The following is a 25121-nucleotide window of genomic DNA, read 5'->3' on the forward strand; positions in this document are numbered from 1 at the left end:
GAACTGATTGGGAAATTATTAGAATTCGGCTACTGACCATAGTGTCTGAATATTCTCTCCCTGTCTACATTTGTGATAATAAGCAAAAATTTCTGTACTTAAAAGCCTAGCACAGTTTTTATTTCAAGCTATTTTCATTTATATTTGCTTTTTCAAATATTTATTAATATTTATCTTCTGTCCATTTAGTTGAGTATCTTGATTTGCAATTTATTTTGAAATTATAACTTAGAAACTGAGTTGTGTGTTTTGTTTTTGTTTTTTTGCTGTGTGTGTAATGTAGATGGGTTTAATAAAGTTTTTCCAATGGAGAAATTAAGTTCCTTCAGCCATGAAGAAGTCCAAATGATTCTTTGTGGAAATCAGTCGCCATCCTGGGCAGCAGAGGATATTATTAATTATACTGAACCTAAGTTGGGTTATACACGTGATAGGTATGTGTTGGTTATTTTCTAAGATCAACAAATTGTTTATGTCCCAAAATCAAATGGCGGGTTCTCTAAATGACTCAGTGAATTATACGCATAAAATGAGAAAGCAGTTAAGTCTCACCGTTACCAAGATGTGTATTCACTGATAAGGCTGAGTTCACACAAAAAGTCATCTTGGCTGATGTTAACATTCCTTTTCTCACTGTGTTTTACCTGTTCATCATTTTAAAAATTGGGTCATTTGTAAACCCTTAGGCTTTATTGCTTTTGTATCAAGCTTTATTTTCAAATAATTTCAATCTTACAGAAAAGTTTAAGAATAGTTAAGAATTCCTATATATCCTTTTCCAGAATCACCAGTACTTAACGTTTTGCTGTATTTCTTTTACATTATCTCTTTATACACACACACACACACACACACACACACACACACATATATTTTCTGAACCATTTGAGGATATGTTGCATATATCTTGTACCTTTACTCTGTAATACATTAGTGTACATTCCTCAGAATATGGCCATACTCCCGTAGCCATACTAGTTAGCAAATTTGTGATTCCATACTATTAGCTAATCTATAGTCTACATTCCAGCTTTGTTGATTATTCCAGCAATGTCTTTAATAGCACTCACTTCATTCCCATTCTCCCCCATCAGGAAATTGTATTTAGTTGTGATATGTTTTTAATCAACAGTTCCTCGGATGTTTTTTCTTTCATACCACTGACATTTTTTAAGACTATAAGCCCTGTATTTTTTAAGTTTTCAAAGTAACGTAAATGAGAAAGTATTATTATTTTACACATAAATGACATTGTATATATAACTTTTTTTTTTTTTTAAGTAAAGTTTTTATTGAAGCATATCAGAGAAGTACACAAATTGCACATACATCCTGGAGAATTTTCACAAAATGGACACACCTGTATAAATGGTACCCAGAACAAGAAACAACTCTGGAAGTCCCCATCCCCGTCTTATTCTTTTCTAGTCATTAAGTCACTATTCCCATTGATTAATTTTGCTTGCTTTTGAACTTTAATAAATGAAATCATGCAGTATGTATTCTCTAAGGTCTGGTTTCTTTTATTTAATACTATAATTACGAAATTCATCCATGTTGTAGCATATAGTGATACTTTATTTCACTGTAACAAAAATGTATTATTTCAGATCCCTGTTGCTAGTTTAGCCGTATTTGGGTGAATTATGCATGTGCATCTTGAGCTTTTCTGATTTGCTGCCTTTGTTGCATATTTGATTCCTGTACTCCATCAGTGTTTCAGTCTATCTGTATCAGTCTTTGAAGGATATTTTTCAAGTAATTTGTATCAGCTTATTTCATACTTACCCAAGAGTCTCTAGACAGTGTTGTTCTTCCAACATGCGGATATTCGTTTTTAGGGTTCTTGCTGGCTTATACAGTAATGGTAGTATTTTTCATTTAAATCAGCTATCAAATCAATATAACTATTTTTCTTCTTTTAGCCCAGGTTTCCTTAGGTTTGTGAGGGTTTTATGTGGCATGTCTTCAGATGAGAGGAAGGCATTCCTGCAGTTTACCACTGGTTGTTCAACTCTACCCCCAGGTGGACTGGCTAACTTGCATCCCAGGCTCACAGTTGTACGCAAGGTACAAACTCTAGCTACTGGGGAATCTAAATGGAATTAAGATACTTAAGGATTGAAAGAAATACATATTTAAAGTCATGGTCTTCTGTTATTTTCACTTCTGTTTCCGCAGGTCGATGCTACTGATGCAAGCTACCCATCAGTGAATACATGTGTACATTATCTAAAGTTGCCGGAATACTCTTCGGAGGAGATCATGAGAGAGCGCCTGCTAGCTGCTACAATGGAGAAAGGCTTTCATCTCAACTGAGCTTTGAAGTGCAATGGGAGACATCAGAGACTTAAAATTCTAGTGAAGCCTCTTGTGTTTGTGTGCAGAGAAGTATATGATCCTCCATGCTAATGACACTTGCCTTTTTTCCACCATTAAGGCTTTAAGAACACATGGAATAAGTTCGTTAGCTGCTAATGACAAAACAAATCCTTTAACTATCCAGCCAGCAAGTATATATAGCACAGAACACTTTGTGTTGCTACAAGGGCTCATGTGACTGGAATTAGGTGGTCCTACTTGACTGTTCCAAAGAGCAGCTTCTCAGATCTTCAGTGTTCATTGGTAAATTTCTAACAGTGTATTTGTGTAAAGTTTGTCATTTCATACTTCATACACTACAGTTGCCATCACTGATGCCTGTTTTGCTGGCTTTTAAGCTACTTGGTCAAAAATACTGCTTCCTTAAAACACAGAGAGTTAATGAGCATCTCAAGCTTTTTCTTTTCCTTTTTAATGATGCCTGCACTATCAGAGTATATCTAGTGTTCTCTCTTTTGTTTGGCATATAATCATGCACAGCCTTTTTATTTCTTTGCGGTGGGAGTATATTTTTATTTCCTAAATGCCATACTATAAAGATCAAATTCTTAAGTGTGTTTGTGCAGTTCAAAAATAAAGATATATTAAGGCGGTGGAGAAAACACTGGTTTAGATGCAAGGCACACTTAAAGCAAGTTTTACTTTTGGTTGTATTTTCTTTGTATATTATAAACATTTATTTAACTTGTTGCAGTTTGAAGTAAAAAAATTTCCAAAATGTATTCTCAACAATAATCATTAAAATGTTTGCAGCATACAAAACTGTGTCATGTGACTGTTTCACTGCAGCCATCAGACCTACGAGCTTAACTGTATACTTTTCATTTTGAATCATTGAGATATATAGTTTTTTGAAATTACTGCATGAAGAAATGTATTTTTCTGTGTAAATACACTTACTGAAACTGGAAAGCTAGGAGAAATATATGTTCACATGCTTGTGATCCAACTCTAGTGTTCTGTCTTTAAAGTATTCTTCAGGTAAAAACAGCCAAGTTATTTGTGTTAACTTTTTAAACACCAAATATGCTACTTACCATTGTATCTTCAGCGATGTGTAAGTCTAAGATCCAAGAATGATTTTTGAATGTTGTGTTAGTGTGAAAAGAAACCACTGGGATAATGCTATTTCCTGGTTTTGAAAAGGGGCTATATTTCCATTTTCCTGTGACTTATCATATCTATGCATCTAGGTAAAAGAAATGTCACTAGGTCTGATTTAGCCAAATGGCTTTTATAGGCGTGAAAAGCATTTTTTGGAATTGCCCACAATTTACCTGTTTAAAAGGTATGTTCCCTTTCTACATTAGAAGAGATTTCTCCCATTGCAGTCAATCATTTGAGTAGCGTGTCTGTTCTCTGCATGAGAATGTTGTGACTACGTAATCAGAGGCAGCATTTATATAATTTACCTTATTGTTAGCTTCACAGTTCTCTGCGAGAATAAAAGTTAAAATAAAACATAATAGCAATATTTAAACGTATGACCTATGCTTTAATCCAGAAAACAGTGGTGGTGATTGTCTCAATACGTGGATGCATGACTAGAACTTTACACTAGCAGTAGAATTAAAATCCAGTTTATGTGTATTATTTAAGTCTCTAAAATGTCTGTCAATAGCCAGCTTTTACCAAGACTAGTCTAGCACAGGGGTCAGCAAACTGTGGCCTGCCGTTTGCATTTGTATGGCCCATGAACTAAACATGGTTTTAAAATTTGTAAGTGGTTGAAAAAAATAAAAAAGAATAATAATATCTTATGTGAAAATTTTATGAAATTCAGATTTGTGTCCAAAGATAAATAAAGTTTTATTAGAACACAGCCATGCTGATTTATCTATGTATAATCTATGGCTTTTTTTGCACTACAGTGGCAGAACTGAGTAGTTACAGCAAAGACCATATGGGCCACGAAGCCTAGAATATTTACTGTCTGGCCCTTTGCAGAAAAGGTTTGCTGAATCCTGGTCTAGCACATTACTACAGCAGGTAAAGTTGATGAGTCTTATACAGTGAGTAACTCTGAAATGTCAGGAATCTTCCTGTAGAACCAGAAGTCCAAGAACAAGGTAAAGCTGACCAGTCTGAGACATAAATTTCATGAGTCTGAAAATCACTTAAAGCTGGTAGTCACAGTTCAGCAATAAACCTGAAGTGAGATGATGACACAGCCTGTCACACAACAGAGAGTCACATTAGAGTTCACTTTGTGTATGAGTCAAGTATTGTGAGACATCTACTTGGGTCTTCAAATACACTAGCCTCTGGAGTATTTTTTCCAGTGGTATCTACCTAGTATTTTTTTTTTAATTGTTATTCTCTCAAGGTACTAAAATCTGTGCCAAGATGTTATTTGAATGCTATTTTGGTGTGACCCCAAAATTAATTTTATTCACTCCCTAGTTACTTCTGGTGTACCAGTTTCAGCAGTTACCCGAATGTGCTACTGATTAAGTGCCTACCAACTAGGCCAGTGTTTCCCAACTAATTATGTCTCAGAAAGACCTCCAAAGCACTTTCATCTAGACTGGGCTTTCCCCAGACCTTGGCTACTTAATGCATACCATTCACTGTTCTGGCAGGTCAGAAGCCTTTCCTCTGCCTTCCTGAATGAGTCCAAAACAGCTAAGGTTTGCTTTTGGAGTCCATTATTGACTGGTTGCCTGGTAGATGCAAACTTTGAAATATATAAGTGAATTTTTAGAAACACATAAAGAATTTAAACAAAATCCCTCTTATGCACACATACACGAGAGAGGGAGAGAAATCAAACAGTACTGAATGAATTACTGCCTAGAATGCCCATTTACGTCCTCTTTTGGAGGATGGAGTGTTGTTAAGTGAAAGAACTCTTGGAATTCCATAGGATGGCCCAATATCTTCATGTATCAAGACTATATTTCTGTGTCCTCCAGTGTACTTGCCCTCCTACCCTAACGTGCACATGAACATGCTTTTACCTAAGACAGTTCTGTATCGTCTACTGTTATGAAGCAAAAGCATATATACAGAAAGGTTTGGGAGGATCAGAGCATTGCTCTTCTATAGTGACTTAGCAGTTTTCTTTGCTTCAAGACATTCTAGGAGAAGGGGATGAAGGAATAAAAGGGAGGGGAAGATGGAGTCATTTCAGGGCAACCTGAACAGAGATACTCTCTTGCATTCTGTTTTTAAACTTTGAACTAAATTTCATTTACAAATAAGTTTACTAATAAGCCTAACCCTTTACAATACGGCATATAGGATAGCTAAAGGGCTGTCTTAGCGATTCATTATTAGGTAGTAACGTTCTCTATAGAGTTAATTACATGATGTCATTGTAGTTGCCAAGTACCCATAAAATGGATATCAGGCTTTTAGAAACTGACAAAGAATATTTGATTCTGCAATTTTCATAGGTACACACATTTTGACTTTTTAAGGAAAAAGCATTCAGAAAACAGTATTATTCAAAGTGCTATGCGTGTTCAAGTCAATTTTAAGTTTATTGGCCAATAGAGAGGTGCCACATTTTCTTCCCACCCCATGATGCTATTCCTGAATTTATCCCTTTGCAAAGGGAAGCAGAAACCAAAAGAGTTTCCCTCAGTACTCCACAAAATCTAAACAAACAAGTGAGGAAAAAAATGCTTATGGTCAGAAAATAAAACTTGTCTCTCCGTTTAGAGAAAAATTTTCTTTGTGCATCATGTTTTAAAATACAGTTTTGTTTTCCGTTTAGGAACTGTGGAAAACACCTATTTAAAATGTCTTTGGAAGGACAGCCCATTTTGTAGTGTTTGGTCTTCCAGATTCTTTTGGGCTAGTGATGTTGAGAGGTATTCCATGGTGTCCTCATTTCCTATAAGTCGATGTTGTGTGGCAGAGCCTTTCTGTTTTCAGCTGTCTGACATCTTATCAAGAATTAGTAGAGGGGCAAGAATTCTTGCCCGATTCGTTTCCACAATGCAGCCATTTAACACCATCTCATCCAAAATGATGTGTACTTTATCCAAATTAAACATTATCTAGGGTCACATTAAGGAAATTAGTTATAAAAATGTTAACATTCAGTAAATAATAACATGACTTTGCCTGGAATTTTTCCAGTGTAAATTAGTCTAAGCATGAAGGTTTGTTTTTTATTTTAACAGAATTCCTGAAATTAAATTTAAAATTGGTATTTATATTAGAAATTATTACCTTCATGTACACATATATACCTAATTTCACCTTGGTTAGGCTAACTGGACAGTAGACATAGAAATGGAACAGCTATACCTTTTAGCCAGAGGGAGACGGACTCTCTACTAAGAGCTGGAGAACAAAGCAAATAAATTTTGGTAAGAGTGTGACCTGACCTCAAGAACAATGTCTTCCCAGACAATAGTAACAACAGTAACAGCCATGACTTACTGAATACTCATTATGTTCCAGGCATTGTGTTGAGTGTTTTACATGTATTATTTCAGTCTTCTCTACGACTCGGTGATGTACATGCTAACATGATCCTCGTTTTACACAGGAACAAACAGGCTCAAAGCCATTGCCCACAGTCACATGGCTAGTAATTGTCAGAGCTGGAATTTAATCCGAAAGTTTGGGCTTAACTGCTCTGCTTCCAGACTTCTCAGGAGAGGCCTGAGGCTGCTGAGTATACATCCTCCCTCCGCCCTCAAACCTCCACCCAAACAAATGCCTTTACAATACTGCACCTTGAGCATCTTTTGTGTCAGGCAGGCTAAAGAAAAAAATAACCATGAGGAGAAATGAGTGAAGAAAAGGCAATGCTGACTTAATTCCCAAGGAGATAAATAGTCCGATTTTCAAGAGAGTACCTCTTATAAATGGAGCATTCTAAAAATACTCATTTGAGAATGATGGAGCCACTTTAGCTTACTGATGTTCTTATTGGAAAGTTAGTACAGGGCATGGGAGAGGAAGAAAACACTGTTAGACTATGATGTCTAGCTAATTAGAAAGAGCCAAGTCCTTCCTCCAGGAGTCCCTTCATTTGAGTACCTAACTTTTGTGAAATTGAACTGGAAGAGAGAACTGACCTGTTCTGGAAGAGAGGATTAAACTCTTGAGAGTGAAGATGATAATGGTTGAACGTTTCTAAATTCTATGCTTTACTATCTTAAGTTTCCATCACTAAAGAGCACAATCCTGGTCCCTTTAGAAAAAAAACAGAACAAAACAAGAAACAGCTGACGGATTGTTTCAAATAGACAAACTTCATTCAACAAGCGAGTGATTAAGTGCACTACGGGAGTTCATAATTAGTGAATCTTTGTAAAATGAGCCGTTACCACCTGATTTTTCTTCCCAATAATTCCAGATGTTCAAGTCTATTGTGTTTGTTTAGTGAAGTACGTCTATAGAGAATGAGACAATCCTGGGAATGACTTTTAAGTTTCTATTAGGCTCTGTGTTAATACCTCATTAAGCTCCGTGCAAATAGTCCTCCAGCAGAATAAACTTTTTCAGGAGCCCATGGGAACTGTCCTTAAGTGACCCAGAAAAAAAAAAAGCTTTACTCTGTTATACCTATTAATAATATCTTCCAATTAGATGGATGATTGCTCTGTCCATGGCCAAATTGGGACTGGAATATTAGGCGCTTGACTCAATCCTCTTCACCAGACCCAGAAGCCAGAACTTAGAAGCCAGGACAAGGTAGGAATGACAGCCAGGTATAAAGGAAGGCAGAGCTGGGAAGCACAGGTGACTGCATGAAAAAAATGCCCTGTAGAATCCCCCTGTTGTATTCACTAAGGACAATGAAAGCCTAGTGCCCTTTTTTTTTTTTGGTGTCAAGGTTTTTTGTTTTAAGTATAGTTGATTTACAATGTTGTGTGAATTAGTGCTGTACAGCAAAGTGATTCAGTTATACACACATATATACATTCAGTTTTAAAATATTCTTTTACATTATGGTTTATCATAGGATATTGAATATAGTTCTCTGTGCTATACAACAGGACCTTGTTGTTTAAAGCCTAGTGCCTTTGAAAATGTCAGCCCATCCAGGGTGATTCTGAGGTAGAAGGAGATCTCATTTTAATCTATTCTATTTGAATCAATGCAGGGATCAAGCTGCTCTGAAGACTGCTCCATCTTTGGCAAGAATATGGTCAGCAATTCAGATGTCCCCTTGAACAACTAGCTCAATGTTTTGAAATTCAGATTAGAATTTACTGCTGAATCATATCAACCACTGGCATCCTCACAATGCAAGGACAAGGTCCTTCAGCAAGTCTGAATTTCCCAACATCCTGGAAACATGAATTGCTCAGTGAGGGCATTCTGTACTGTGGGCATGTGACTGCCTGAGTATCTGGCTCAAACCCCTCATAATCATGCAACTTTCTGGCACTATAAAGGGAAACCACAGACCAAATCCAATGTGAGGCTAAAGCCTGAAAGCTGATTTCCCCTTGGAATCATGTGACTCCTTTAAAATAAGAATCCAGCTGTTGTTCACATCTTGATTTGGTTTATGAGTTACTTGTGCACACTGGAAAAGCCAAGAGTAATGGCATTTGGGTTACAAGCCAGGTGAGCAGGGACAAAAAAAATGCCCTATATGCCAAGTCCCGTGGCAATAAACAGAGGCAAACACACTTTAGCCCTGACATTTGGAATAGGAGGAAGCAAGAAAGGCACAAGCTGTTGGTCTATTAAGGTGATGAGCTGAGAATGACTAGTTTAAGAGGGTCCAACCTTCAGGTTTTACTGAATTCAACTGACTTAAAGATCCTTGAGGAAACTTGTTTACCTTCATGGGCACCCTAAGGTTGGAGCTGATAGGAACTAGAAAGAGCCTCTTAAAGAGCAGATTCATAAAGCCCCACTTTCTCCCAACCCGGAAACCTAGAGCCTTTCTGAATTTCTATGTCATGTGGATTGGAGTTGAATAGTTGAATAGGACCCCAGTAATATTAGTGCCACTTGAAATCAATATTTTAATTAGAGTGATTGAAATGTTTCTGGTTCATACATTGGAATTTTGATCTCTGGATCATAAAGCACTTTTTCAACATGGTATTTTAACACCACTGTGGTAGTCTAGTTCTCCTTTAGTAAGAGAAAACTGAGCAGCATACATTCTAATGGGACCTCAAAAGCAATTCCAGGGAAGAGCCCAGCCTAGAAACTAAACTTTCTAATTCTAGATTTTGGCCTCAGATCCCTTGTCTTCTTATTTGATTTTCTTTTTTTTTTTTTTTTTTTAAGATCCTAGCTAGGACTTCCCTGGTGGTGCAGTAGTTAAGAATCCACCTGCCAATGCAGGGGACACAGATTCAATCCCTGGCCGGGGAAGATCCCACACGCCACGGAGCATCTAAGCCCGTGCGCCACAACTACTGAGCCTGTACTCTAGAGCCCGAGAGCCACAACTACTGAAGCCCACGTGCCTAGAACCCGTGCTCTGCAATGAAGAGTAGCCCCTGCTCGCCCCAACTAGAGAAAGCCCGCACACAGCAACGAAGACCCAACGTAGCCCAAAATAAAATAAATAAATAAATAAATAAAGATCCTAGCTAAGGAAAGTTCTTTAAGTAGGGTGGGGAAAAAACGTGTTCTCTTTTTTTTATACTTTAACTCAATTTCCCATGGAATTAGATAAGTTGCAAAGGGCCAATGTGCTCACATTTCCCACAGAAAATCAAATGCTACTGTATGGAAGATTATCATGAAGATTCTGCATAGTTCTGGATAAACTCTCCTTGTAATAGTCCTGTGTTCACTTTTAGGCTTAGTATGGCCTTTAGTTAATTAGGTCACTGAAAAGGAGTGTTTGTTTATTGTTGTTGTTAAGTAGGTTTTCCTGAAAGATCCATTCATATTCTGAGAGCAACAAAGACATCCCAGTGTAATTTTTTTTTAAGTTTATATAGGCTTATGTAAAATTACACAAATATCAAAGTCAGCACTGGGGTCAATGAGCCTGTCATTTCTCTTGTTTTTTCCCCCAAATTCTCTGTTGCTTCTCATAGCTTGCTGCCACTATTCCTGAGTAAAACAGAACCCAGAAGCATAGAACAGAAGGAGTGCGGGTAAGGCAGAGGGACCCGGTAGGGAGGGATAGGAGGAATAGTAGGGGATGAATATGGCACCTAAAGGACTCAGAAACACACTTAAAGGACACAGAGAGATGGCTAAAGCTAGGGAGGGCCAAAATAGCCCGGAAGGCAGAACTGTTTAATCTGGAACTTTCACATCCCTTTCCCAGGTGAATGGCTGACTCCCTTGGAGACTGTTCATAATTCTGAGACTCATCACTCATGACTTGACTAGAACTCTCATGCTGGAGCGGGCTGTGGCCCCCTTACCCCTCCGTGCCTGCCCTTCCCAAAGACTGGACCAGCTGCACACATTCCCTTGGGCCCAGGGGCCTGCTCTCTTCTCTTGCTTCAATGGACATATTTTCAAAAGGAAAAGAAGATGTTTAGAAATCTCTGACGTGAACGTCACTTTTGGAAAGCATGCTTTTATCAAGACATTCAGGTATTCGCTTCAAAATTTTTCATTATTTATGACTCCTCCAACCAAAGACCAGGGTTTCTCTAAAACTTCTTCCCTTATTCAGGAAACACCAAGACAGCATGGTGCCAGGCACTTTATAAATGTTTTCTTAGAGACTAATTTGCTACAATCTACTCCAGACGATTATGAATTTTCAAAAAGTGTGTCAAATTTAATCTGAAATCACATTTGTAGCCCTAGAATCAAAGGCTCTGGAAACCCGGAGACCAGTACCAGCTCTGTGCCAAAGTAGCTCTGTGGTTTGGGACAAGCAATCCATAGAGCTACTCTGGGACAGAACTGGTATCAGTCTCTGAGCCTCAGCCTCTTTGTCTAAAAAGTGAGATTTTAACTTGATGATTGTGTAGTTTTCTTCCAACTCCAAAGCAGTCAAACCCTATGACTCTAAAAGTAACCTTCAGGGAGAGGAAAGCTAGTTTACTCCTTTCTGATATGATCAAGCTATTCCTGATGTAGTCACATGCTCCACCATACCTCAAAAGAAATCCTTTTGTAATAACAATTAATTATTTTAACTTTCTGAGAGACCATCGAGAAAATTTCAGTTCCTTTAGAAGCTGCCACTTCAGCGTTGGATGATTTCCCTAGAGAATTTCTTTGGTCTTCTTGCCAGTATTTCCATAGCCCCTAGTTGAACAAGTTACTTTTGTGATTTCTCATTAAGTCAGGCTGAAATTATCTCCTATTTGGAGAAGCCCTGTTCTGGTTTCTGGTCCTCTAAAGGTGTTTGGGATTTTAGGAAAGTAATGAAGGAACGACAGATAGATGCCCCCCTACTGGGGCCTGGGGCCTGATCAGGGCCTGACTGCAAATCTTAGCGGTGCTCTTACTGTTGGCTGGGTGCTTTTAGTCCTCCAGGGCACACCCTGGTAGATAACTAGCTGAGTCATAAGAGAGTGCAAGAGGATGGAGGCCCTTCCTACTCGCCCACCCTCAGCTGCAGTAAAGAGAGCATGTTTCACATCACGCATGTGAGCTTTTAGGCTCTAGAATTAATTGCTCAAGCTTTTGGACTTTAAGGACTTACAAAGTAAAAACATGAGTGTTCTAAAGATTTTTTTTAAAGATATTTTTGAATGAAGAAAACATTCTGGATTCTAGAGTTATCCTATATTTGTTGGGGAGGGGGCACGAAGATATAAATAGGAACCCCAGCTTGTTCCTGGCTTTTCTTCCCGTGCATGCATGTGGAATACCCCCCTTACCATCCCAGCCTCTCTATCATTCCTGCCTCCAGTCCTGGGGTGGTAGAGAGACCTGCATAGGCCCTGGCAGCAGGCACTGGCATGACCAGGTACCCGCTAAATTCTGGGGACCCAGGTGCTGGAGGGTGGTCAAGGAGTGGGTGGGGGGCCCTGCCGGCTCTGGGTAAGCATCTTTACCCCATGGAGAGGGGTGCTGCTGAAGGAGAGCTAGAGTAGGGTCCTCTAAAGCACAGGGCCCAGGAAGGGGACCCTGGTTGCCCAGGTCTGAAGGCAGTACTGCTGCATTCCATTCTAGCCAAAATAAACCAAGTCTTTAAGCCTCTTTAAGGCCACCAAATACCAAAAGGGGTGTCAAGGGTTTTGGTACCTTCACACACATTAGGTGTGCACTGAACTGGGGAGGAATTGGACTTCTACAAAGCGCTGTTCATGGGTGCCCTCCTCTGACTATTTAGCAGAAGGGGATCAGATTGCTCCTTTGAATTATGAATTGTCTGGAGAATTCAGCAAACCTGGGGCTCTGGAGCTGAGCACATACTGAGAAGCTCATCAGTTGGTTCCTAAAAACTATCTTAATTCGTAGAATTTGAAGTCTTAAATAAGTCTACCAAAGTATGAGGAAGGGCAAACTTTCCCGACAGAAGTCCTCAGGCAACATTTCAGCCCCGCGGGTGGAGTGCAATATGAAGAGGGTATCAGAGCTGCTTCAGTGCACGTGAATGGTTTAGGTCCTGATGTGCTTAGCCCCCGGGGTGCAGGCCGCCCCACTTGAGACTACTCTGCAACAGAGAGTTTCCACTTAGTAGAAAGGTTTTCGACAAACCAGAATTTCTGTCCTGATTTCCTGAGCTTACGTCGTTTCTTTTTAATAACCCATCTGCCTTGCTCTGTGACGTTAGTCTTCTTAGAAGTAGAACAAGTCCATACTAGGGAAAAATGTAAACAATGCATTTAATTTCCCAGTGTCTAACCCTACAGGCTCTGGAAAACTGCTCCCTTCTTAAAAGGCTTCAGGGTGGTAAAGTCTCTGGAGAAAGACTGCGAGTAAAGGGCTTCTTGGGAGCTCCATAAGGTTTGGACTCCCACCTTCCTGTTGCTGCAACAAGACTGAGCCTTAAATCGTGTCTGTTCCAAGCAGACGGACGTGGAAGGCTTCCTTAATCTGAGCAAACACAAAGGTTACGTGCTCTGAGTGTTGGGAGAACCGGTTCCAAGTTGCAATTATGTCAGCTGCTGGTTCAACCTTTCAAGGCCTAAGGAAGCTTTCCTGGTACAACGTTAGCTGCTCTGGCAGGTTCCTGGTTACATGCTACCAGGGTGGTGATGCGGTCTGTCTGTGAGGCCACACCTCTAAAAGGCTCCCTTGTCTTACTGTTAAGAAACTGATGTGTAAAGTTTTCCCTGGACTTCTTCAACGTGACAGTTAAACAGAACTGTGGGGAATTCCCTGGCGGTCCAGTGGTTAGGACTCCGAGCTTCCACTGCCGGGGCCTGGGTTCAATCCCTGGTCGGGGAACTAAGTAAGATCCTGCAAGCTGTGCAGCCCAGCCAAAAAAAAAAAACTATGTATGAGGCAGAATAGAGTCCTGGGTTTGTAATTTGACCTTTTTCAGATGGCTGCGGGCAGAAACTCTTTCAGAATCTCAGTAGAAGAGAGGTGCCCCATGCCCTGCCTGCCCTGCCCCCTGCTGCACTTTTAGACCATGGGAGGGCCACGTGAACTTACAGCTTGAGCACAGACATACACTTCCAGGTCTGGAGAGACTTAGTTCCCTTCTCTAAATTATGCAAAATTCCTAATCTGTCAGGTGGATGTGCCTAAGTATTTCCCAAGAACAGGAATATATAAGTTGGTCAGAGAGGAAGAGAAGGCAAAAATGAAACTAAGTAAAATGAAGGGTAAGGATGAAACTTGCGTGCTTTGGTGTGACAATTAAATTCAAACAAGAATGCTGGAGTTCATTACATGGACCTATGCTATACACTAGAGGGATACAAAGACAAACCCATCTCTACTTTTAATAAACACCTAGTCAATACATAAGACACATCAACACACTGAGTCCAACTATAATACACATCCTACTATATCTGATTCACTTTACTTCTCTGAATATCTAGACTTATAAGACTTTCCCATCCTGTTCTAGGTGTAAGATAACTCAGCTCAGTTACCTAGTCATGGCAACATCAAACATTAAGGCTGAGAGGGTGTTAAGGCTCTTCTAGTTTAATTCTATCATTCTGAGATGAGGGGGTTATGTGTCTTGTCTGAGACACACAGCTAGCTGGTAGCAGCACTGAAAGCAAAACTTGGGTATCTATAGTCCCAGTAAAGTGTCTATTAGCTTTTGCTGTCTTCCTGATGACTTCTTAAATCAAAAGTCATTTTTCTTATTACCCTGTACAAGGAGGAAGAGATTTATTTTGAATTGCTTTAAAGGACTTAGTTAAAATGGAATGTGACATGCTGAATAAAAATACACCCTAATATACAGTCTGGTCTTGGGTCTCCTAGGTCAAAAGGACCACAGATTAGGTCACTCACCACAAGAGGGCACTCAGATTTCCCCAATTAATTTAAAGAGGCTTCAAATACAGCCTGCAAATCAAGTTTATCAACATGACATTTTCTATCAATAGTAAAGGGTAAATGGCCATTTCCCCAGAATATACTGACATACTGTTTCTGGGCATAGGTATCTAATGTGTATGTGTGTATGTGTGTGTGTGTGTGTATATATACACACACACACACACATATATGTTTATATATATACACACACATATGTGTGTGTGTGTATACACACACAAACATGTTATAATTAATATATATTTGTTATAATTAATGTTACTATTTCAGATTCAAGCCTGATGTTTTCTCAAAGGACACCTATTTATTGCGTTCAAGTGGTAAGCAGATTTCCGAAGTAAAAATTAACTTAAAAGACAACTTGCCTCCAGAGCACTCACATAAAGCCCAGTGGGCTCCTGCCAAAATCCGCAGGCCTGCAATATTCTAAGTAAATCATGCTTGTTCTTGGGGCCCTTGGATACTTTGATTTAGAAAGGAGAAGAGAAGAAAAGGAGAGCTTCCTCTGCTATAAAAGGAGATGAATACAAGCCAGGCAATTTCTTTAACCTTCCAGTTTATCATCCCTGAAGGCCTTCTTCTGATCATGTGGGGAATTTCTGGAGATTTATACCTAGAGCTATGGAAATCCATTCTCTCTAGGAGGACCAAGCACTTTCTGGCTGTGTTATTTAAATTCTGAAAAAGTCTATTCCATATGCAAAAGTTAAATTAATATATAAGAGTGATTATTAACTACCACCATAGCATTGCCCTGTCTGAAAAATACAAGAATCGTCTTTGTGAAAAAGGGTGGATGGTTTCTGCAAAGCACCTGTACCTCTGGCTGTCTTGTCAGAGCTGTTGACGATTAGCCTTCTGAATTCTGGATTCTGCTGAATTGGTTTCCTGCTCCATGGCACTTACCTGATCAAGACTAGCCTGTGCTTTGCCAAGTACTATGGAAAACTTGGTTCACAGCACTGAAAAAGGATACATCTAATTCACTCTGGAAAAGAGAAAAGAGTCCAAGGATGAGAAGGAGACACTGGGACACAATGCACTTAGCAGAGAGAGCGGCTGCTCTGGTTGCCAGCCTGAAAGCAGGTGGGAGAGGCTGCTCTGTAGGGAGAAGCCTGAGTGCGGGAAGGCCCTGAGTTTGGGACAGTGATTTAAAAAAAAGAAATAGGCTGCAGTTTAGAGGACTTTTATAGGCTAGAACAATTCACCTTTAGAGTGTAGAGGGAATAAACTAATGCAACCTTTACAGATCACAGGTAATTTGATAGGTATATACAAAATCGTAATAATGTGCACACAGTTTGAATCCATCAGTTTTACTTCTAGAAGTCTCCCCTAAGGGAACAATTAAATAACGGCACAATGATGTGTGACAGCATATTCAGGGTAATGTTATTTATAGTAGCAAATTGCTGAAAACAAGCTAAGTGTCTATCAAGGGGGGACTACTTAAATAAATTACAGCAAATCCACAAATGATGACATAGGTACGTAAGTCCTGACATACTGTTAAATAAAAAAGCTAGTCTGGGGCTTCCCTGGTGGCGCAGTGGATAAGAATCTGCCTGCCAATGCAGGGGACACGGGTTCGATCCCTGGTCCGGGAAGATCCCACATGCCGCGGAGCAACTAAGCCGGTGTGCCACAACTACTGAGCCTGCACTCTAGAACCCGTGAGCCACAGCTACTGAAGCCCATGCACCCATAGCCCGTGCTCCGCAACAAGATAAGCCACCGCAATGAAAAGCCTGCGCACCGCAACGAAGAGTAGCCCTCGCTCAATGCAACTAGAGAAAGCCTGCACACAGCAACGAAGACCCAACACAACCAAAAATAAATAAATAAAAATAATAATAAAAATAAAAAAGCTAGTCATAAGGGCTTCCCTGGTGGCGCAGTGGTTGAGAATCTGCCTGCTAATGCAGGGGACACGGGTTCGAGCCCTGGTCTGGGAAGATCCCACATGCCACGGAGCAGCTGAGCTGGGCCCGTGAGCCACAACTACTGAGCCTGCGCGTCTGGAGCCTGTGCCCCGCAACGGGAGGGGCCGCGATAGTGAAAGGCCCGCGCACCGCAATGAAGAGCGGTCCCCGCACCGCGATGAAGAGTGGCCCCCGCTTGCCGCAACTAGAGAAAGCCCTTGCACGAACCGAAGACCCAACACAGCCAAAAATAAATAATAAATAAATAAATAAAGTAGCTATAAAAAAAATTTAAAAAAAGAAAAAAAAAAAAAGAAAAAAAAGCTAGTCATAAAATGGTATATACAGCATTATCCCCTGTATATATGTAGATAGATATAGATATAGTTAGATACAGACAGATACATAAAGCCTAAAAGGCAATGTACCTAACAGTATGTATCAATAAACGGCATGCTCACTGATGATCTGCCCTTTCTTTTTGCTCATATGTATTTTTAATTTTTTTTAATGAACAAATTTATGTCCTGAAAAAGTCACAGATGGAGAAAAGATGAAACAGCTAAATTCATCTTTGAAGGGACTTAAGGTTTGTCAAGTGCAGCACTGACAACTCTGATCCCACTTCCTCAACAGCAACAGCCTTCATCTCTTGCAAAACTGCCTCTTTTGAAGCTAACTGGGCTGGCTTTCTGTTTTGTTTTTTTTTTAATAGTAATCTTTTATTTATTTATTTATTATTATATTTATCTTTGGCTGTGTTGGGTCTTCGTTTCTGTGCGAGGGCTTTCTCTAGTTGCGGCAAGCGGGGGCCACTCTTCATCGCGGTGCGCGGGCCTCTCACTATCGCGGCCTCTCTTGTTGCGGAGCACAGGCTCCAGACGCGCAGGCTCAGTAGTTGTGGCTCACGGGCCTAGTTGCTCCACGGCATGTGGGATCTTCCCAGACCAGGGCTCGAACCCGTGTCCCCTGCATTAGCAGGCAGATTCTCAACCACTGCGCCACCAGGGAAGCCCTGGCTTTCTGTTTTGAAACGTGATGTTAAGATGCTCCTTTCAGCCCAGACAGCATGAGATTGATCTCCAAATTTAAGACTTGGAAACTCTAAGATTAAAAATAGCCCCAGAAAGACTGTTTAAAACTCACAAACCTAAAAATAAATCTTAGATGACAAGGCATTCGCCATGAGTGGGACAGATTCTATTTTCTTTCCCAGGGTTCTCTTTTCTCTCCTCTTTTTCTTCTTTTTGCTACTGTCATCCTAAACCGGGTCATCCCTTAGTACTGTCCAAGTCCTGTATAATCACCTGGCTTAAATTAAATTCTAATCTTTACTTCTGTGGTTTATGTGGTCACTGACTCTCTCCCTAGAATAAGAGCTAAAATTCAGCAACCTGCTATTTATTCTTAGTTACCGAATATAATAATTTTAAAAACCTTAGCAATGATAGTGCCTGTACCCACGCTTTATTCTCCCAGGTTTAAAACATTGCTATTTTGGGAAATCATATTCTTCTTGATAGGTGTTCCCTTAAAGTGACTAACCATGGCCAGCTCTGAATCACAGACCCTGACTTGCAACCAGTCTGTCTAAGAAAGTGGTCATCAGGAGATAAGCTGGAACTAGAGCTATGCTGTCCATATGGTAACCACCTGCCTCACGTGGCGATTTAAATCAATTAAAATTAAATAAAATTATAATTTCAATTCCTCATTTACACTAATCACATTTCAAGTATTCAAGAGGTACATGTGGCTTAGCACCTACCACATTGGATGGCACAGATAGAGAACATTTCTATCACTGCAGAAAGTTCTATTGGACAGAAAGTGCTGGTCTATAGTGCTCTCTCCAAGCAATCAATAAGAAGATGGATTTTAAAACCAGCCCCAGTGACCCTGTCCCTGCAAGGCCAGTCTCTGGAATGGCCAGACCTCTTGCTCTTTCAGCTTTGGAGGGCACCAATCCTTTCCTAGCTAGAGGCACTACCATGTCGCAGGCCACTAGGCAGCTGCCCAGCTCCAACCACTGAATTAGGAAATAGCTGACAGCAAGCCTCATGCATTAAGGCAGTGGTTCTCAAACTTAAGCATGCATCAGAATCACTTGGAAGGCTTGTTAAAACACAGTTTGCTGTGCCTCAACCCAGAGTTTCTGATTCAGTAGTCTGGGGTAGGCCAAGAGTTTATATTTCTAACAAGTTCCCAGGTAATAATTATGTTGCTGGTCCAGGAACCACACTCTGAGAACAAACTGCACTAAGGCAATGAAAACAGCCTAGTCGATTGTCCTGTAGAGAAGAAGTCTGCCAAACTTTACTTCTGGCATTAGGAGTTCGGCTGAAGATATAATTTTTAACATGAGTTTCTGGACTTCCCTGCTGGCGCAGTGGTTAAGAATCCGCCTGCCAATGCAGGGGGACACGGGTCTGAGCCCTGGTCCGGGAAGATCCCACGTGCCGTGGAGCAACTAAGCCCGCGCGCCACAACTACTGAGCCTGCGGGCCACACCTACTGAAGTCCGCACGCCTAGAGCCCATGCTCCGCAACAAGAGAAGCCACCGCAACGAGAAGCCCACACACTGCAATGAAGGGCAGCCCCCGTTCACCGCAACTAGAGAAAGCCCGCGCGCAGCAACGAAGACACAACGCAGCCAAAAATAAATAAATAAATAAATTTATAAAAACAAAACAAAACATGAGTTTTGTCCTTAGCAGGCTTTAGTGCCCTCAGAATTACTAATTACGTAGCAGATCCCACTCACTGCCTCAGGAGGAAGCAGCTTGGAAACAGTTCCTTCCTAATCCTTTTATTTAAGAGCAAAATGAAACAAACAAAACAATTTTGAAAAATCAACTTGTGCCACCACTACTTCTTAAGAATGTCTAACTAAGTCTCAGGAAGGCCTATAGTAGCAGAGTAAAACATCTTCACTGATTCTTTTTTGAAAGACTGTTGGATTTCAAACTAACTGCAAAGCTAAAGTCATCAAGATAAAGTGGTCCTGGCAGAAGGATAGACATATAAATCATTAGAACAGGAATGAAAGTCCAGAAATAAACCCTTACATTTATGGTCAATTGATTTTTGACAAGGATGCCAAGACAATTCAATGGGGGGAAAGAATAGTCTTTTCAACAAATGTCATTAGGACAATTGGATATTCACATGCAGAAGAATGAAGTTAGACCCCTACTTCAAACCATATACAAAAATTACTCAAAATGGATCAAAGAGCTAAATGTAGGAGCTAAAACTATTATATATATAAAACAAATATAACATTGGAATCAGTAAGTCTGAGTTGGGAAAAAAAAGAACACCTAAGAGTAAATCTTTATGACCTTAGGTTAGGCAAAGCCTTTTTAGACATGACACTAAAACATAAGCAACAAAAGAAAAAATAATTTAACTTCATCCAGATTAAAAACTATTGTGTTTCAAAGGACACCATCAACAAAGTGAAAAGAAAACCACTGGGGCTTCCCTGGTGGCGCAGTGGTTAAGAATCCACCTGCCAATGCAGGGGACGCGGGTTCGAGCCCTGGTCTGGCAAGATCCCACATGTCATGGAGCAACTAAGCCCGTGAGCCACAACTACTGAGCCCACACGCCACAACTACTGAAGCCCGTGCACCTAGAGCCCATGCTCCGCAACAAGAGAAGCCACCGCAATGAGAAGTCTGGACACCACAACGAAGAGTAGCCCCCGCTCGCCACAACTAGAGAAAGCCTGTGCAAGGCAACAAAGACCGAATGCAGCCATAAATAAATAAATAAATAAATTTATATAAAAAAAAGAAGTACTGATACATGTTACAACGTGATCAGCATAACGTTGAAAACATTATGCTAAATAAAAAAAACCAGTCACAAAAGACCATATTTTATTGTACTTTATATAATTCTATTTATATAAAATGTCTAGAACAGGCAAACTTATAGAGACAGAAAGTAGACTGAAGATTACCTAGGGCTTGGAGCAGGTGGAGGGGATAATTGGGAGAGAAATGCTAAATGGTATGGTGTTTCTTTCTGGGGTGATGAAATATTTTAAACTTGATTGTGGTGATGGTTACATAACTCTGGGTACATACTAAAAACTATACACTTTAAATGGGTGAACTGTATGTTATTAAATTACATTTCAATACAAGTGTTAAAATAAAGGACTGCTGGAAAGGAACTCATGTATTCCTTAAGGGGACTTGGTTTTGATCCTCAAAACAAGGGTTTGGATGGAAATAATTCTTAAACTAAAAGGGTCCTGGTGTCCTAGGAGGGGAAGCAGAAGAAAGAAGAAAAGAGAGAGGAAGTTCCATAGCAAAATATCTTAATTGAGAGAAAGACACAAGAGGTTCTTAGTCTTATAGAACTGGTTCTTTATAAAGATCTAAGACACACGTAGGTTTCTAACACTCTGGATGAGCCAGAAGGAAAGGTAACGAAAATTTGGCATCATTTGATTTTTAACTTTTACACATTAAAGCTCTATATTAACACATATTTTTGACATAGACCCATTTCTGGGAAATTGAGCCAATGACGAAAACCATTTTTTAGTCATTAGACTTACCACTCGGCTGAAGTAGTCGTCTAAAACTTCCACGAAGTTATGGATGAATTCATAAATTGCCATCTCATTCTGAAATAAAAAAGGAAGGGTGCAGTTAGTTTTATTTTTATTTATTTATTTATTTTAAAATTTTTATTTATTTATTTATTTTTTGGCTGTGTTGGGTCTTTGTTGCTGTGCACGGGCTTTCTCTAGTTGCGGCGAACGGGGGCTACTCTTCATCGCGGTGCACGGGCTTCTTATTGCGGTGGCTTCTCTTGTTGCGGAGCACAGGCTCTAGGTGCATGGGCTTCAGTAGTTGTGGCATGCAGGCTCTGTAGTTGTGGCTCATAGGCTCTAAAGCACAGGCTCAGTAGTTGTGGCACTCGGGCTTAGTTGCTCTGCGGCATGTGGGATCTTCCCGGACCAGGGCTCGAACCCGTGTCCCCTGCATTGGCAAGTGGATTCTTAACTACTGCTCCACCAGGGAATTCCCAGGTGCAGTTAGTTTTAATATGACCTATTGGGGAAATCAGACATGGAGCTGCCCAGTCAGCAACCAGGTTTTAGAGCAATTGGTAAACAGATAATGTGAGCAAAGCAGCTTTCTATTGACAAATATTCAGAATAGTTCTAGGACTTATTTGTTTAAAAGAAGCTTATCAATAGGGGAAATGTAGAAAACCTTAACCTCTAAGATTTTCTGAAAAGTCCATGATGAATCTAGCTGAACTGAAACCAGATTGTGTCTGGTGATTATAGAGTTTTGAGGTCTACTCCCTGACTTCATCACCAACTGGCTAAAGCCACGGTTTTTTTTTTTTTTTTTCCCCCAGGGTCTTCATGTCATCACTTTTCCAACTGTGAAGATTGGGAAACCATCTCAAAGTTTGGTTCATGGATAAAAAAACAATCAACTGAGATTTCAGAGTATTTTAGATCTTAAATACCCTTTCAGGGATTCCATGGCCAAAGGTGCTATTGATCTGGGACTGACCATTTCTGAAAAGGTGAACTATATCTGATGAGATGTAATTACGACACAATCATATTTACAGTTTGCTCTGCCTTCTGAAATGTCAGCCTATGTTTAATGCCACAGTTGTTTGGCCTCTACCCTTGTCTAAGCTGCCCCACTGTGCCACACAGAATGAGGGCAGGAAACTGGTACTGCTTAGGGTCGAGGAAGGCATTCTGTGGTTTTGTGCTTCTCCACAAATTGCTCATCTAATCCAAAAAAAATCCTAGGTTTATCTCTTCCACACAGTTTCCCCAGCCTTGATAAAAACCAATATCCTTCAAGAGTCAAGATAATTGTTATGGAGGTAAGTGGGGAAGAAAATGTCAATTTAAGGAGGAATAAAAATCAGACTGCTGGGCTTCCCTGGTGGCGTAGTGGTTGAGAATCCGCCTGCCGATGCAGGGGACACAGGTTTGAGCTCTGGTCTGGGAAGATCCCACATGCCACGGAGCAACTAAGTCCGTGAGCCATAACTACTGAGCCTGCGCTCTAGGGCCTGCGAGCCACAACTACTGAGCCCACGTGCCACAATACTGAAGCCCGCGTGCCTAGAGCCCCTGCTCCACAACAAGAGAAGCCACTGCAATGAGAAGCCCACGCACCACAACAAAGAGTAGCCCCCGCTCACTGCAACTAAAGAAAAGCCAGCACGTGTCAGTGAAGACCCAACGCAGCCAAAAATAAACAAATAAATTTATTTTTTTAAAAAATCAGACTGTTATTCATAATTTTCTTGTATTTTCCATAAGCTCGTCTGTTATCTTACCTCAGTGTCATTAACTCCGACCACAATGAAGAGAGCTGCATACTGCCGATATATCAGCTTAAAATCCTTATATTCAATGAAAGAGCACTAGAGAAAACACAATTAGACATTAATTCCTATGGCTGACAGGGATTTCTTCAATATGGCATGCATAATTTCTAGGTTCTGATTTGAGTATCTGTCAACACATTCCTAGAAATATTCAGCATTAAGATGTTACACAGTCTTTGCTGGCCGCCTCCTCACAGTACTCAGGGGAATGCTTGGAAGCATCTCTAGTGGGAGGTGGAGAAGTGGTCTTGGAAAAATGTCTGAGTGTTCACATGGGTTCCCACCTGTACTTCTTCTCATTCCTTTGCTTGGCTCTGTGTGGAACTCAGCCAGCAAAGAAAAGGCTAGTAAATAATCAGCATTTTAGACTGCCTCCGAAAGTGAAAATAAGCCAACATGATAAAGAAGATTTTCTTCTTTCCATCTCCCCTGGGCTCTTTTGGAAGCAATTAGAGATTCCGTTTGTACCATCTGATAGTCATTCAAGAGCCAAATATTACAGAGCATACACACATGCAAAAAAGAAAAAATCTTGATTTCTTTTTGAAAAAAATCAATGTAGGCTCTTTTTATAAATTATTTAAAGATGGCTTTTGTGTGGCAGATACTAGACAAAAATCTCCCATTGTAAATATTGCTTTATAGGAATTAATAACTAGCTTACCACTACTGACTAGTGAGGAAACAACTCCCTTCCCATTCATCTCTCTCCTAAAGCCATTGTACAAAGGGGGAGAGGAAGGCACTGGGTGGAGAGGAATTGGGTAGCAGGCTGAAGGTACAGCGTTGCCCTTCCTTTGGATTTTTGGGTGCGCTTGACCAAATGGGATTGAGCAAAAACAGTATGACTTTTTGCACTGGGATATGTTGCTCTATGGTGCTCAGATGTACCTGGGAATGAAGCTGCAAGTTTTTTTGTTTTGGTTTGGTTTGGTTTGGTTTTTCTTGGCCATGCTGCACAGCTTGTGGGATCTTAGCTCCCTAACTAGGGATCGAACCCGCATCCCTGGCAGTGAAAGTGCAGAGTCCTAACCACTGGACCGCCAAGGAATTTCCGAAGCTGCAAGTTTTGATTATGGCGTTTCTTCCACGGGAAAGCCATTCAACGATCTATATAATGGAGGCGTTTGAGGCTTTTATTTGACATTAGGATAAAAGTATTAAGTCCAGGACCATTCTGCAGCTTTTGGTTCACTGTAGAGCCAGTATTATTTCTGTTCAGTCAGATCTTTCAAGGAAACACAATCTATTTGAAAGAACTGAGGAACATTTTTCAAAGCCTCTCAGGAGTTTCTGACATTCAAAAAAAAAGTATCCAAGCACCTTTGTGGATAAAATAAAAATGAAGCTGAGACTGTGTTACTTTGGTACCTGATTGTGCTAAAAGCCCAGTGGGGTCCCTTTAAAATCTAAGATAATTTAGAATGCTTCAAAAATATCTAATGGTATGTTCATTTTAAAGCATATATTTCAGAGGGTAACCTATCAGTGAAAACTATGAAATTGTGGAGTGCCTGCATTCTGTAGAAAGATTCAAACAGAAATACTTCTGCAGTTTGTTTACCTTTACTTAAAGTATGTGGCTATTAACACAGTCCTTTAATAGTTTTTGTTTTCTTTTGACAACTACATAACGCAGTGTGTGCCACGGCAGGCCAAAGTAGTCATTCGAAGAGGACTCTGAGATGTTCTGACTGGAAAATCAATTTAGAAGCCAAGGGAAACACCGTTCTAATGCGTAACTTGTGAGCACTGATGTAGCTTAATATTTTGACTTACCAGTGGTTCCCACAAGCAGCCTTTCTACATATGCACTGAAAAAGAGAACTAGCAAAATTAATGGGTGATTTAAATAAGCTTTCTGAATTTGCATTAGTTTGCTCAGTGATTTCCAAAGGATTCCAAGTTTAGGGCCTAAACTAAGTAATTCTCCAATTAAAGTCCTTTGTAAAAGTAGACTCAGTTTTTACAATTCCTGTTTACTATTATTTTAACGATTTAATTTAACCTCAATTTTGGCAGAATGGATAGATTTGTTGTTTCATATGAATTTTTTAACTTCCATTTCTCCCATCTATATAATAAAATAAGAC

The 25121-nt window shown here is 40.1% G+C and overlaps 2 protein-coding genes across 5 annotated transcripts in view; one reads left to right on the plus strand and one right to left on the minus strand.

Annotated features, from left to right (window-relative positions):
- The window catches only part of HECTD1 (HECT domain E3 ubiquitin protein ligase 1), a 91071-nt gene extending 87927 nt beyond the window's left edge, over positions 1 to 3144 (plus strand). For all 4 annotated transcript variants that reach the window (XM_068546443.1, XM_068546451.1, XM_068546460.1 and 1 more), the window contains 3 exons: positions 284 to 434; positions 1926 to 2070; positions 2182 to 3144. In XM_068546443.1, the coding sequence (XP_068402544.1) occupies positions 284 to 434; positions 1926 to 2070; positions 2182 to 2319 (434 nt within the window). In that variant the 3' untranslated portion in view covers positions 2320 to 3144. The remainder of the gene's footprint in view (positions 1 to 283; positions 435 to 1925; positions 2071 to 2181) is intronic.
- Positions 3145 to 5848: 2704 nt separating this feature from the next.
- Positions 5849 to 25121, minus strand: part of AP4S1 (adaptor related protein complex 4 subunit sigma 1) — a 53963-nt gene continuing 34690 nt past the window's right edge. Inside the window, exons 3-6 of the mRNA XM_068546608.1 lie at positions 22978 to 23064; positions 21212 to 21280; positions 15689 to 15700; positions 5849 to 6389 (exon numbers count right to left, since the gene is read on the minus strand). Of these exons, the coding sequence (XP_068402709.1) occupies positions 6261 to 6389; positions 15689 to 15700; positions 21212 to 21280; positions 22978 to 23064 (297 nt within the window). The 3' untranslated portion in view covers positions 5849 to 6260. The remainder of the gene's footprint in view (positions 6390 to 15688; positions 15701 to 21211; positions 21281 to 22977; positions 23065 to 25121) is intronic.

The sequence above is a fragment of the Eschrichtius robustus genome, chromosome 1 (assembly GCF_028021215.1).
Source record: "Eschrichtius robustus isolate mEscRob2 chromosome 1, mEscRob2.pri, whole genome shotgun sequence".
Classification (NCBI taxonomy): Eukaryota; Metazoa; Chordata; class Mammalia; order Artiodactyla; family Eschrichtiidae; genus Eschrichtius; species Eschrichtius robustus.